We start from the raw sequence: 15,632 nt of genomic DNA, 5'->3' as shown, positions 1-15,632 counted from the left end.
TTATCTCCTACTATAATCAATCCCAAATACATCAGTTTAGGTAATGGAAGACGAGCCAGGATCCAGTGATAACAATGGAATACAATTGAATATTTTCATAAACAAGGAACTAGAATGACAGTTTGCCCTTTCATCTATGGAATGAGATTGTTTATAACAACATTGAGCCTCCACTTGGACTAGAGCCTAGAAAGGATAAAGAACATAAACTAAGGCTTTTTGAGGGGGAAAAAAAAAATCTTCCTGATTAAGATCAACCTTTTATGAAAATGAAGTCAGTTGTCTTAAAATGACATTTTGAGGACATGGTCCTCAACTGTGTGTCAGTCATCTTCTAGGTCTACACTCCTCTTTACCCCATTTTGCAGTCCTGTCACCTGGCTCTCCTCCCTCTCTTGCTTCAGGACATGAAGGGCCTTACCTTGCTCAGACAGGTAAAGGGAAGCAGCAGCACAAAATACTCGTTCAGTTGCAAAAATGCAAACAGCATTGTAGGAGAAACTCTTTGTGCTTTCACACAGCCCACACAAGCATTAGCTTAAAATATCACTGTAATGTATTTTTCAGTGTCACTTGCTGTTTATTCTGCTTAATGATCCTTTTTTCCTCTGTGTGTGTGCACAGAATTTTAATACTGCTTTAGAAACAGATGATGATGAGAATATGCAGTTTAGTGGCTACAGTTATTAGGATAATAAACAATGTCCTATTTTGAATCTATAGCTGCCTTGCTTATGAACAGATATAAAGATATTAGTAATAATTTAGGCAGATAAACACACTTGAATTAAAGCTGTTGTACAATAACATTCCTCCAACACACAAATACCAGCAAACTACAAGATGTCACTCACTTTCACAAACTGCTTTGCAATGAAATGCTGCTAAGCTATAGCTAACAAAAATCAAATTAAATACATCAAATGAAACACACAGAAATGCTAAAGGACTTCTCCAGAATACATGGTGAGCATGCAGAGCCTCAAATCATCGCACCTGTAGCTTAATACATTTCACATGACTTACTACCATCTACAGATAGCACAGGAAAAAAACCCAGTCCTTAATAAATGATATGGTAATCAGGCAATTACAATTATAAATACTTGAAAAATGAAATAAAAATTCAGGGCAATAGAGACCCATACTCTTACAGTCATTGACACTGAAACCATTATGACCACCAAAATTACTTGTTTCTGAAGTTATCTTCAGGTGGTATTTCATCATTTGCTTCACTACTTTCAATGAACCAAGCTGTTAGTGAGCCAGCATCTGGTACTGCTGGAGGTTAATCCTAGAATGGTTTAGGTTGGAAGGGACCTAATATAGGCCCACTGCTGAACGAAGTGGGTGCCCTGGAGACAGAGGATATAAAGAAGGCAGAGGTGCTGAATGCCTTCTTTGCCTCTGTCTTTACTCCTGCAGACTCTCCCCAAGGGCCTCGGATTTCTATAGCCCCAGAAGGAGTCAGGACAAAGGAGGAGTTTGCTTTGGTAGATGAGGATTGGGTTAGGGATCAGCTATGCAATCTGGACATCTGTAAATCGATGGGTCCGGATGGAATGCACCCACGGGTGCTGAGGGAGCTGGCGGAGGTCATTGCTAGGCCACTCTCCATCATCTTTGGTAAGACCTGGGAAACGGGAGAGGTGCCTGAGGATTGGCGGATGGCAAAGGTCACACCAGTCTATAAGAAGGGCAAGAAGGAGGACCCGGGTAATTATAGACCGGTCAGCCTTACTTCCATCCCTGGAAAGGTGATGGAACAACTCATTCTTGACTCCATCTCTAGGCATATCAAGGATGAGGGGGTCATTAAGAACAGCCAACATGGTTTTATGAGGGGGAAGTCATGTATGACCAACCTTATAGCCTTCTATGAGGAAGTGACTAGGTGGAGGGATGATGGTAGAGTGGTAGATGTAGTTTTTCTTGATTTCAGTAAGGCATTTGATACTGTCTCCCACAGCATCCTCATAGATAAGCTAAGGAAGTGTGGGCTTGACGATCAAGTAGTGAGGTGGATCGAGAACTGGTTGAAAGGAAGAAGGCAGAGAGTTGTGGTCAATGGCGCAGAATCTAGCTGGAGGTCTGTGACTAGTGGAGTTCCTCAGGGGTCGGTGCTGGGACCGGTGCTGTTTAATATTTTCATCAATGACCTGGATGAGGGAACTGAGTGCACCCTCAGCAAGTTTGCTGATGACACAAAACTGGGAGGAGTGGCTGACACACCAGAGGACTGTGCTGCCATTCAGCGAGACCTGGACAGGCTGGAGAGTTGGGCGGGGAGAAACTTGATGAAATTTAACAAGGGCAAGTGTAGAGTCTTGCATCTGGGGAAGAACAACCCCATGGACCAGTACAGGTTGGGGGGTGACCTGCTGGAGAGTAGCGAAGGGGAAAGGGACCTGGGGGTCCTGGTGGATAGGAGGATGACCATGAGCCAGCAATGTGCTCTTGTGGCCAAGAAGGCAAATGGCATCTTAGGGTGCATTAGAAAGGGAGTGGTTAGTAGGTCAAGAGAGGTTCTCCTCCCCCTCTACTCAGCCTTGGTGAGGCCGCATCTGGAATATTGCGTCCAGTTCTGGGCCCCTCTGTTCAAGAAGGACAGGGAATTGCTTGAAGGAGTCCAGCGCAGAGCCACAAAGATGATTAAGGGAGTGGAACATCTCCCTTATGAGGAGAGGCTGAGGGAGCTGGGTCTCTTTAGCTTGGAGAGGAGGAGACTGAGGGGTGACCTCATCAATGTTTACAAATATGTAAAGGGTAGGTGTCAGGATGATGGAGCTAGGCTTTTTTCAGTGATATCCAGTGATAGGACAAGGGGCAATGGGTGTAAACTGGAGCATAGGAAGTTCCACGTTAACATCAGGAAGAACTTCTTTACTGTAAGAGTGACAGAGCACTGGAACAGGTTGCCCAGGGGTGTTGTGGAGTCTCCTACACTGGAGATCTTCAAGGCCCGCCTGGACAAGTTCCTGTGTGATGTACTGTAGGTTACCCTGCTCTTGCGGGGGGGTTGGACTAGATGATCTTTTGAGGTCCCTTCCAACCCTTGGGATTCTGTGATTCTGTGACCTTAAAGGTCATCCAGTTCCAGCCCCCTGACACAGCAGGGACACCTTCCACTAGAGCAGGTTGCTCCGAGCCCCTGTGTCCAGCCTGGCCTTGAGCACTGCCAGGGATGGGGCAGCCACAGCTTCTCTGGGCACCCTGTGCCAGCGCCTCAGCACCCTCACAGGGAAGAGCTTCTGCCTAAGAGCTCAGCTCAGTCTCCCCTCTGGCAGGTTAAAGCCATTCCCCTTGGCCTGTCCCTACAGGCCCTTGTCCAAAGCCCCTCTTCAGGTTTCTTGTAGCCCTTTTAGGCACTAGGAGCTGCCCCAAGGTCTTCCTGGAGCATTCTCCAGGCAGAATTAGTCCACTTCTCTCAGTCTGTCTCCAGAGAAGAAGTGTTCTGTCCTTCAGAGCATTTTCATGGCCTCCTCTGGACATGCTGCAACAGCTCCATGTCCTTCTTATGTTGGGGGCCACTGGGAATACAGCTAGAGTTCTGTTATTTTTTTCCAGAGCCAGAGCTGTTAATAATTCAGGAGCGCAGAGCTGAAATAGAATGCATTGAACTGGGGATAACCTCGACCCCTATTTTTTCCACCTTACAAAGGCACAAGGGAGCACCCGAAGTTGTTGCCACTTGATGTCTCCACGGGGGGGGGGGGGTGGGGGGTGGGGGTGGGAAGTGTGGCTTTGCTTCATCACTCCTATACAAACAGAAAATAAGGTGCAACTTCCCTAAAAGCTTTCAGGTGGGATAGTAGTTTAAAGTATCCAGTAAGCACGGCAGTGCTAATGATCACTTCTGCAAAACAGAGTCCCCTGGCTTCTACAGGATTCTGCGGGCAGTACATGATACTTGGCTTCATCCAGAGGTCAGCTCTCCCTAGCTCAGAAGCTGCAGGAGACAAAATCACTGCCTGGCCTGAAGGGAAGCAGCCTGCAGTACACCACCTGCAGGAACACATCACGATTTTTGTCTCACAATGTTTCACTGCATCCCACAGAATGATTACTGTTGCCATGTAAAAATATGTTCTCTCGCACATTGCCAATCTGTCACAAAAATCCCTTCCTGACTAGAACAAGCAAGCAAATAGAACCAAGGTGAGAAGAAAAGCTAGAAGTTTTGGTATTTAACCAACTTTTATGCTCATTTTTATTTCTATTAGCTTGACTGCTATTGTTGCCTAGCGAAAAGCCATGCACTGATTGATCGTAACTGTTGCCTGGTAATAATTTCTTAGCAAGAAAAGGGAAAGCCTTTGTGTGGTGATGGCTGAGCTGAATTCAGCAACAGGTCTGGAGGAAACACCTAGAAATATCCAGCTACTTCTCTGTTCTTGTTGGAAAATAATCTCTTGGATACAGATGACATGTTTGTAAATAAGCTTAGAGGGTCGGGAAGGGGGGCTAGCTCCACAAACACACTGTAACAAGTAACACACATTCCCTAAGCACTTCCAAGTGGCTTCACGCCTCAGTCTTTTCACAACTAAGCGATAAGGTTGGTGTGTGTCCCGTCGTCATGTCACGTGTAGCTCCCCTCCCCCTTGGTTTGCTTAAACATCAGTATTTTCGGGCAGAATCCAGAGGAGGCTTTCCAGGAGGTAATTTGGGTGCGATACAGAAACAGAGGACATCTGGTGGTGTTCAGCTGCCAGTGTATACTAACAGCGAGGCAATTCGAGTGTGTGTGCAGCTGCGCCAGCAGCAATTCACATAAGCCATGCTTTACATAAAACCAGTAATAAAAAATTACATAGAACTTAACATAACTGCAGAAACAGAGTGAAATTTCTAATGACCAATATGAAAGAGTTTCTGATTCCAGCTGCTGCTACTACCATACAAGAATTACTCTATGAAGAGTTACACTGGTTACACAGAAGGAGTAGCTTCTCTATGATAAGAGGCTACCACCTCCAACAGACACATGCTATTGTAAAGTAGGAGATATTCCTCACTACTGAAATACTAGGGGATGCAGGGTTGTCAGTTTTGATGGTGGAATCTCCATGGAAGCAAAAGCAGGGAAAGAACCACATGAGCTTACTCTCAGGAAGCAATACTATCACAAGTGAGGTGCGTATCATCACCCAGACCACAGCATTTTTGACACTGGGGGGAAGAGCCACTGGTCTACACACAGGTGCACAGGGGAACTGAGCCCAGTTCCAAACTGCCACATCAGCTCCTGGATTAACCATAAGCATTCAGATTTTCATGTCATTAGTGAAAATCATTATTTTTAGCTGAAGATGCTGGCATTAGGGTGACTCTGAAGATCCAACACTGAGACTTTCTGTAACATGATGCTTAGCATACACTTTGAGTGGCATAAACCACTTAGACTTCAGACACTGAACAAAGTCAACTTCTGTGAGACTCCACTCTATCAAGCTAGAGAACATAGTGGCAAAGTAGGAACATAGACCTACACTTGGAGATAAGCTTTCTAGTTACATGGGGGCCATTCAAAGTATGTGTTTTATTGCTAGTGACAAAACCAAATGAAGGCTTAAGATCAGACTCCTGTCGTGCTCCCTCATGAGAAATATACTGCAGTCAGCATTCAAACATACTTGACTGAAAAAGAAGAAATGAAAGCAGAAGACAACCGTGTGACATACAGAATATTGTACCCCTCGTTACATAACTTTAATGCATGGAATCAATCACAGCCAAGACTCTAAGCGTGAAAATCTTATTAAAAAAACAAATCCCGAGTACCGAGTATCTTTTGAACCAACACTGTCAAAATAAGAAGAAATCTCATCATCTCTTGCTTGTACCAGCACAAGCATGTGTGGTAAAGCACACTGGTGACCTGCTTAAAACTAGACTACTTAGAAAGATCAGTTTTAAGCTACATCAGTTCTCCAATCTGTTCTGATATGCAGCCACAAAACCACCTACACTGATACAAGCAGCTAGAAGAAAACTGCTCCCTTCAACAGCAGTGCTGGCTGAAAGTGTAAATGAAACTTAAGACCTTCTGGTGTTTATAGATTTTCTTACTAAAGTTAGCAAAGCAAAAGTTAGACTGAGAAACAGATTAGAGGCCAAGTTCAAAATCAGTATGAGACATAAGAAAACTTTACATGAACTTTCAGGTAAGCTCTTCAGAGCCTCTCAGACTTTTGTGCCAGTTCACAAGCTATTTATTAGTCTCAAAACTAACTGCACTACTGGAAACAAAACCAATTGAAACGTCAGTAAGAGATACAAGAAAAAACCTTCTGATACCACCTAAAATACCTTAGAGCCAGCTAAGGAAATAAACCAAAGAACACAGTTGCAGAAAAGTTAGAAGATTGGACCTTTAAGTTACACCTACAAAATCCACCTTGAAAACCTCAAAAAGAAGTTTTGGGCTGGTGAGTTAAAGATTGAGATGGACAACTCCACAATACTGCAACAACATTGCTCCCTAGATTTTCTCTAATACACAAATATTCAAGAAAAATTGCTTCAGATGTCATTCCCCCTCAAGAGTTTGCTTTGTTACCTTAATTTTAAGTATCAGGCAACAGTATAACTTTCTTCTGAATGGATATCAGTCCATTCATTTTCAAGCCAGCTTTACTTATTTATTAGAATAAGTGCATCCTAGGTCAATACCACCCATTAAAATATACTTAATGACCTTTTCCTTCTGTTTTTATTTCATGAAATTAAGCTTACATTAAGAAGATAGAATAAAAGTTACCTATTTTTTAGAGCTCAGGATTTAAGACTCCCAAGCAAGTAAGTATTGCAAACTCAGTAACTTCTCAGAAGCATGACATCCTTTTACTTAGCACTGACCAATTTCAATTCAGTTAAGCTCCTGGATACAATTCAAAGGCATGCTAGGATGGTGGGGAGGGAGGGGTGTCTTCCTTATTAACTAATAATTTATAACACTTTATCTCTGTTAAACGTATTTATACCTTCTCTTTACTCATGCTTTTCTCCAGATGATTCTAATGGTGTCATTGTTGTCCAGCTCTCTTCTGATCTCTAATAAAACCAGTGATGGAGAATTACAGATCTCTTTTCTTGAGTTTGCAGGTAGCTGTAAAGAAGGTAAATAGAGCTTGGAAAATGAACTTCATTACTGAGTGAGTGTAGATATTTGAAAGCTTTCTCACTAAGCTTTCTAAGTGGTGACAGAAAGAACTAGTCAAGCAATACCAGCTACCAATAGCACCTTTCTTTGTCAGCTACCAAATCAGATTGCTTGCTAACCACAGCTTGTCTGCTGACCATACAACTTGTCATTTATAGCAGCCTGCAGCAAACAGCCCCACAACTCTTCTAAGTTTCAACAAATATACTAAAAAAAAAAAAAACATGCAGTAAAATTGTTCACACTGGTGCTTAAGTGTTAAATTAGTATAACTAGTTAAAAAAAAAAAAAAGAAAAAAAAGCAAGCTATATAAAGCCAATACTTAAATGGGTGAAGTGTTGCACCACAGCATTTTAGTCAGGACAAATATCACCTATTCCCCCAAAAATGTTTCTTTAGCTACTTCCATAAGTTGTGCTTTATAATTAGATCCTCCTCTCAAAAGTAATGCAAAACCTTTTGCTAATCTAAGCAATACAATAGAATTTTGAATGTGAACTCAACAAATCTACTGCTCTTTATATTGTGTGCCATGAAGTATTTAAAACACAAACATAAAGTATAATTAATATAAAATAGTATGTTAATATAATAGAATCACAGACTGGTTTGTGTTGGAATGAAACTTAAAGCTCCTCCAGCTCCAACCCCTGCCACGGGCAGGGACCCCTTCCACTGGAGCAGCTTGCTCCAAGCCCCTGTGTCCAACCTGGCCTTGAGCACTGCCAGGGATGGGGCAGCCACAGCTTCTCTGGGCACCCTGTGCCAGCGCCTCAGCACCCTCACAGGGAAGAGCTTCTGCCTAAGAGTTCATCTCAGTCTCTCCTCTGACAGGTTAAAGCCACTCCCTCTTGGCCTATCACTACATGCCCTTGTAAATATTCCTCTCCAGATTTCTTGCAGGCCTCCTTTAGGTGTTGGAAAGCTGCTATGAGATCTCCAGCATCTTTTCTCCAGGCTGAATGTAATTAAAGATATATTATTAATACAATAATAATAGTAATAACCAGCGCAAAGACACTACTACACAACTTACAATCTTAGTGGAAACCAAGTGTCTCCAAACTCCAGCCATAGCTGGACCTTTGGGAGCTTAGTATTCAGAACAGTAGAAGTTCAGTTACTTACAATGTATTTCTAATCAGCACATTATTATTTTACACAATTTATTCCTAATATAACACATTCCTCTTGGTACACTACAGTTTTTCCTCTGCAAGTGAGTATTTTGGGTGGAGACTTCAGGAGGAAGGGTCTGGTTCTCTGGGGAATTTGATGAAGAAAAGCTCGGAAGAGCAGAGATCTGAGGCAGTTGTATGATGGCACCCACCTCACACGGTTCTGTATTACTTGCCAACAGTAGCAAGGATTGTTCTCTTGGCTCAGATACTGCTTTCCAATATGGCCAGGTTCACACAGGGGCTAATTTATCATATGTTATTTTGTCATCACAAAAACAATGGTATTGACGGAGACTTAACTGTGCATATCTAACTGTGTTTTCGGCAACAGATCCTTTCCTATGCTGGTTTTAAGCAGACAAGTCCAGTGATGTCGAAAGAGCTAATTGTGTTTGAAATTTAGCTTGGCAATGCCTCAGACTGGATGTGGCCTGCCAGAGCAGCATACAGCATAAAGAAAGCTATAAAAACAAGGAAATGTGACCCTTGGAAACCATAAAATCATGAGGAAACTAACAGTCTTGTGAGCCATTTTTACACATTTATACTCTCCTTTGTTTCAGATAAGTTTATTAGCTAGGACTTGTAAATTAAAAGCAAGGCAGCCTCAGCACGAGGGGAGCGTGAGACAATCGTGAGCACAAACGCGATGATTAAAGGCTGTGGGCTGTGTTCAGAGGATGGGCGATGTGTGAAGGAGTACAAAGCTGGTGACAGCTTGTGAGGGAAGCCTTGGTACAAAATATGAGGGGAAGAAAAACCCCAACCCACAAAAAAGAGGGAAAATGGTCGACGAATAAGCACGGAACTGTGGTGACTGAAAGAGATTAAACCGGAACATGGATAGGGGGAGGGAAGACTGGGAAGTTAAACCCATTTGGTGAATACCGAAGAAGGACATGGAGCTGTTGGAGCAAGTCCAGAGGAGGCCACGAGGATGATCAGGGGCTGAAGCACCTCCCGTATGAAGACAGGCTGAGGAAGTTGGGGCTGTTCAGCCTGGAGAAGAGAAGGCTGCGTGGAAACCTCAGAGCAGCCTTCCAGTATCTGAAGGGGGCCTATAGGGATGCTGGGGAGGGACTGTAGTGACAGGCCAAGGGGAATGGCTTGAACCTGCCCGAGGGGAGACTGAGCTGAGCTCTTAGGCAGAAGCTCTTCCCTGTGAGGGTGCTGAGGCGCTGGCACAGGGTGCCCAGAGAAGCTGTGGCTGCCCCATCCCTGGCAGTGCTCAAGGCCAGGCTGGACACAGGGGCTTGGAGCAAGCTGCTCCAGTGGAAGGGGTCCCTGCCCGTGGCAGGGGTTGGAGCCGGAGGAGCTTTAAGGTCCCTTCCAGCCCAAGCCAGCCCGGGATTCTGTGGTTCGATGAGTGGACTCCGCTCAGCCCACCGGGCGCTCCTGGCTCGGGCAGAACAGCGCAGGCTCCGCAGGAACTCGACCTGAGACTCACCGGAGACCTCCCCCTGACACCGCAACGGGCCCGCCCGGGGGCAACGCGCTGCGCCGCGGCCCCGACCGCTCGGGAAGGCCGCGGAGCCCGCTCCGCTCCGCTCCCCGCCGCCCCGCCCCGGGAGCGCTCCCTCAGCGCTGCAGGAACCTCCCGCGCCGGCCGGCCGGCAGGGGGCGCTGTGTGCCGCCGGCGCACCCCTCCGCTCCCGGCCGCGGCCGCGCTTTCCCGGTCCGCCCCCGTCTCGGCGCTATGGCGCTGCCGAGCTCGGGGGTGCGGTTCCGGCGGGTCCTGGCGCACTTCCCTGCGGAGCTCAGCCTGGCCTTCGCCTACGGGTCCGGGGTGTTCCGGCAGGCGGGGGACTCGGCCGGGCCCGGCGAGGTGAGCGCGGCGCCCCCCCCCGGGCCGGCCCCATGGCTCTCCCCAAGCCCCGGGCGCCTGGCGGGGGCAGGCGGGAGGGCCCCACGCTTCCGTGACCGGAGGGGGGGGGGGGGGATGCGGCGCAGTGCGGCACCGGGAGCCGGCTGCGGCCCTGAAGTGGCGGCGGGACCTGCAGGCCCCTGGCGGGGCGGAGCGCCGGTCCGCGGGGCGCCCTGCCGGGTGTGCGGTTCGGGGCCCTGCAGCCCTGCGCCTGCCGGCGTGCGCCGCGGCCTGGCTGCTGGGCCCCGCGTGCTCGTCACCGCGAAACACGCTGCCGCCGTTAAGGGGCGTGCTTGGCGCTGCCTCAGCGTTCGGGCTCGCCTGGAAGCAGCGATTGGGTTGTTTTCTTATGTGGGCCTTTCGAAGTCGTTGGTCAGCAGCGCTGCTCGTTACGGCGGCCTCTTGGGCAGCTCCCCGCAGGCGTGGTTTTAAATGTGCCCGAAAATAGATGGTAATAAGAATACCAGAGGGCTAACAGCAGCTCATCCTCCCACGAAAGAATGTGTTGGGGTAAAGAAGCAGACTGTCCTTTTAGCAATTAAGTGATGAGCTCAGGTGCTGCCTGGTGTCAGCAGACCACCGAGAGAGGTGGGACTAATGCATGTGAAGCAGTGTCACTGTGAGTATTACTGTTTTGCAGGCATACATCATAAACTCCCATCTGCTGTGTCTGTAGGAGTTTGTGTGGACTGACTCCTTCGGAAGAGCAGTGCATGTCTTGTACCTCACACGCCTCTGGAGCTTGGATCCTTTTATGACAAAGGAAGTGAATGTACCTGAAGTGCGGCTTCTTGCTCAGATGCCTTTACCCACCCACACCTCCCTGTTCACAGCCTTGTGTTTTAGTGAAAGTCCTGTTTGTTGGCAGCCTAAGCTGTTACGCTGAGCTGGGAACTGGGATGATGCAGATCCTATCACCTGCTCCCTTGGTTTGAAGGGTTGAAGGCTGGTCCCTTGACCAGGAGGACAGGAAAATTTGGGGCCATCACTGCAGGGCTGGTTAGAAAACATGTAACTTCATCAGAACTTTAACCTGGATCTGACATGAATGCTTATGGTTTGCATTTATTACCTTTTTACTCAGGTGAAAAATAATTAGCTGGAAGTTCGATGTTATGTATACCTTAGATCAATATGGTTAATACTGGTTGCTTCCTGACACATAAACCCCAACACTTCTCTCCTTATCCACAGAACAACATGCTGGACTTTGTGTTTGCTGTTGATGATGCTGTGACATGGCATATGATGAACTTAACAAAGAACAGGAGTCATTATTCCTTCCTAAAAGTTTTGGGGCCAAAACAGATAAACAGTGTCCAGAACTACGGAGCAGGGATTTACTACAATACGTTAGTGCCATGTAATGGTAGGGTAAGTACAAGTAGTTTGAGTAAGTGAAGTGAAATGTTTCTGTGTGAAGTATTGAAATGATGAGCTTAAAGTAAATTTCTGTGCAGGAAGTGAATCTTGTGGATTGTAACTGATCCTTAACTTGTTGTATCTACAATATTTATGTCTCAAAACCTTCACAAACAGCATATTATTTAAAAAGCAAACAGAGCGGCTGCTCTTGCACTTTAAAAATGTGAGCAATGTTTGTATTTTCAAACTAAAGCGCTACAGAAAATGGATTTATATTCCTTATTACTTGCTGTCTGGCAGCTTTGGTGGTTGTAAAGTGTATTGTGGGGAAATGGGGCCTTAATTTTAGCAGTTGGGCATGTAATAATTGCCAAGTGGGTTCTTACTGTTTGACATAAAATGAAAGTATTTATCATAGCAAGTTGAAATTTACATCTGTGTTTAATGGCTCAGATCCTGACCTGTGAAGCTTGGGTATGATTAATAATTCTAGGTAAGTAGTACTTGCCCAGCAAGTCATACTCCTGCATCTACGTGTAGACTGCGTTTGGTGAAGGAGGAGTGCAGATAGGAGTCGGAGGAGGGATACGCTCAACACCAATATCAACAGATACAGCGTATCCCTCCTGAGTAACTTTTGCCCTGCGGTAACAAGTTGTACATAGGGAAAGCAAGTTCTTTTAAGACAGATGGGAAATTAAAAGAAAAGAAGGACACGCATGGAAAAATTCCATGTGAGCAATATATACCTAATAGAAGTTTCTCAGGACATGCATGGTTGCAATGATGTTGGATGTATGTCAGAATTCTTCCTAGAGAGTTGGAGAGTTAGATGAAGTAGTCTTTTACATACTTGCTATTTTGGTTAAAGGCATCTGTATGAGGCAAGAATTTGGGGTTTAAACCTTATTCATTTGGGTAAAAAGGGATTTTAGTTTTAAGAACCAGCGATCTTTGCTATGAAATTCTGTCCTTGGCTCTTTATGCCCTTAATCATATGGTAATGAGTTGTCATATCACTATCTATGAACCTCTTTTATCGAGAAATTCTGGAGCTGGCTACCTTGGTGTGGTGATAGTATTTGGAAACACAAATTGGTAACAAACGGTTGAAAGTTAATCTTTTTCCAGTTACATAAAATAAGCTACAAAATCACAATTCGTTTTCTAACATCAAAGAGCAAAAGAGAGAACTCCCTGCTACACATTGCAGACCCCACAACCCACCCCCCCCCAGTAACAGTACACAGAAATGTGTAGGGGTTTTGCTTCTTTTAGGTCTCTGACAAACTATTTCTTGAGAGCTTTCAATATCATAAAGGATACTGTGGATTATTACAACTATCGTATCATTTGACTGGTAGAAAACTGATTGTAAGCTTTCCAAAACCTTTTCATAAACAGTTGTATCTTAGTGATCAGATCTGTTCTGTTTTAATGTCCGTCTAGACTAGGTTTCTTTGGGATTTGAAGTCTTTTGCTCTAGTGATTGATTCTGGAGTGACTTTATTGTAACTTTGATTCTAGAAAGGATCTGAAAGAGTTTTGTGCATTCCACTTGTTTTTTTTCCCCCATAAGTTTGCATGTAAATAGCACTTTTTTATCTCCTGTGTTCATAAAACCATAAATATGATTTCATGTCGTGCATTCAGTTTTTTATTGGAGGTGTGTGTTCCTTAGAATTAATGATAGTATCATGTAGTGAAAATAATGTAGGTATATGATTTTCTCAAAAGCCTTTCTTTTCCTTTCTTTTCCAGATGATAAAATATGGTGTAATTAGCACTGATACCCTGATTGATGATTTACTCCACTGGAAAACCCTCTATGTGGCTGGACGCCTACAGAAGCCGGTAACTGTCGGTCTGTTCAGTTATCTGCCTTGAAATGCAGGAAATCAGAGGGCTGGAAAATTATCAGTTGTAGCTTAACTGTTAAGTATCTGTGCATCAGAACTGAACAAATAACCTGCCCTGATTTAGGAGTCTAGGCCTAGAGGGATAATCTCTCAGAAAGGAAGTGAAGTGTTCTCCTTAATTGATATTCTGTGTTCTGTGGAAAAAAACCAAACCCAAAGGTAATCAGTTTTCTGCCTGTAGTAAATCTCGAATAACTGGACTATATTAACTCAAAAGTCTCTTTAATGTTTAATGCCAAATTTGCCTTTTATAAAAAATTATAGGAGTCACCAAAATGTAATCTGAGTAATGGAGATCTTTAAAGATGAAAGCTGCTTTGCTGTTCAGTTACTGTCCAGTTACTTGTGTGAAAGGGTCTATAACTGATTGAACCATGTGTTAAACATGTTGGTTTTTCTCCTCCATGTTTGTGTCAAAAAATGAGGCCTCTACTTTTCATGGGAGCCTGACTCGTGCTTTCAGTAGATGGCAGCAGTGCTAAGCCCTTCTTCAGAGGAGAAGGGGGAAAGGAGAACTCTGTTCAAGCCTTATAACAGAAGTTAATTGATGCTTTTAATATTTGAGGTGAAAGTTTGAATAGATTGTCTCAGCACTACTGGCTCTACTACTATGTCTCTGGAGAGCTATTACAGCATGATACAAGTTAGAACAGCTGTTATCTTTACAAAGCATGAAATTTAATACATTGAGAAAAACAACTGAAGGAAGAATTCTGAATTTCACATTAACAGTGAGTAGTGACTGTTTATTTTCAGTGTAATAGCATTTTTCTGCGGCCTTGCTTTATTTTAGGCTTTTTCATCTTCATACATATAAATTGTGCTTTGTATCTTTTGATTAAGTTCAGCGGGAGTATGTACTTGCGCGAGAAGGTTGAATTAGGTATTTTGTTTCGTGGCTAACAAGACAGATGAGATACATTTGTGCCTATTTAATAGATAAAAGAAGAAATCGATCCAAACTATTTTTCTAATGCTCAGGGGAGTTTGCATTCAATAAAGACTACAGGACTTACAGAAGTGGTCTGAAAGATTATTTGGTGAATGTTTAAACTGCCTCTTCCTGTAGAAGCTATAAAATCACTAACTGGGATTTTGAATGTTACACCATGTTGGCCAAAAATGACCAAATAATTTGTTTAGCTCTGTGGTATGGATGTCAAATGTCTGCTGGTTTTGGCTTTGCAACTGATTTGATGTTTGATATATATGTTGTAAGTGGTAGTGATAGAAAGCTTGCTTTACCTCCTTAAAAATATACAATAAGCCTCTTTTAGAGGGATCACAGGGTTAGGTTTGTTTTCTGACACACTGTAATCTCTGACATATCGTTTACCATTTGTGCCAGTTCTAGGCACAGTTGACTGAAGCCAGATTAATATTGTTTAACAGTTTGTTTGGGATTTTTTTCCTCACTCTCATATAGGGGAGGAAGAGCTCAGTGCCTTTCTGGTGTTCCATTACAAAGCTGACACTCTGAGTGAAAGCTATCCAAGATATTCTAGCACATGAGCTGAAACATTTGTTCTGGATTGAAAATCTTGGTTTAATTTTCACTGAAGGTTTTGTTTCTGTTATAAACTGGTTGCCTTGACCAAGTAATCTTTCCAGAATGTTTGGCAGAATAGATGGAGTTTGGAATTGCCACTTGGAAATGCTGACTTTTCTTCCCAGGCTTCTTTGTTTGTGTTAGAAGTTTATTGGCTTTTCATCCTGTATGAAATTTCTAATGCTGATTAGCTAAATTCCCATTTAACTTTACTGAAAAACTGAATAAACTTAGACTGTAATTTCATCCTAACTGACAGGTTTCCTTGGCGGGGAAGCTGCCATACCTAAAAAGTAAAATAAGTAAGCACAAGTGACATATAATTCCTTTTCAGAGGAAGAAGATTTTAAAAAGCATATGAAGTATTACTGAATCTTTTGTTCAACATAGAGTGTAACAATGGCTTTGGTGTAAGCAGCTGTATTTACTGTTGTTCTGGAGCAACTGTGAAGAGAAGGAAGTGTTTAATACATTGAAGTGAGGTGAGAAAGAGAGGAGTGTGAATGGTGTACAGAAATATCTTGTATTATTTTAGAGAGGTCGTGGGAGGTTTAGTTTTTTCTATCCTAGAATTCCCACGGAGGA

General features: G+C 44.0%; 1 protein-coding gene across 8 annotated transcripts in view; it reads left to right on the top strand.

The window, feature by feature from the left end:
- The first annotated feature begins 9,994 nt into the window (after positions 1–9,994).
- TAMM41 (TAM41 mitochondrial translocator assembly and maintenance homolog) overlaps positions 9,995–15,632 on the top strand; it is a 34,683-nt gene continuing 29,045 nt past the window's right edge. For 5 of the 8 annotated variants that reach the window (XR_010614445.1, XR_010614443.1, XR_010614442.1 and 2 more), the window contains exons 1-3: positions 9,996–10,175; positions 11,409–11,588; positions 13,341–13,433. Coding sequence is in view for 2 of the 8 variants with exons in the window: in XM_065687726.1 (XP_065543798.1) it covers positions 10,047–10,175; positions 11,409–11,588; positions 13,341–13,433 (402 nt within the window). In the remaining 6 variants the exon portion in view is untranslated. Of the gene's footprint in view, positions 10,176–10,854; positions 11,299–11,408; positions 11,589–13,340; positions 13,434–15,632 lie in introns of all 8 variants that reach the window. The other 3 variants (XR_010614447.1, XM_065687726.1, XM_065687725.1) reach the window with 3 other exon arrangements.

The sequence above is a fragment of the Lathamus discolor genome, chromosome 7 (genome assembly GCF_037157495.1).
Source record: "Lathamus discolor isolate bLatDis1 chromosome 7, bLatDis1.hap1, whole genome shotgun sequence".
NCBI classification, from domain to species: Eukaryota; Metazoa; Chordata; class Aves; order Psittaciformes; family Psittacidae; genus Lathamus; species Lathamus discolor.
The sequence above is the reverse complement of the archived record's forward strand: the minus strand, read 5'-3'. Positions and strand labels throughout refer to the sequence as shown.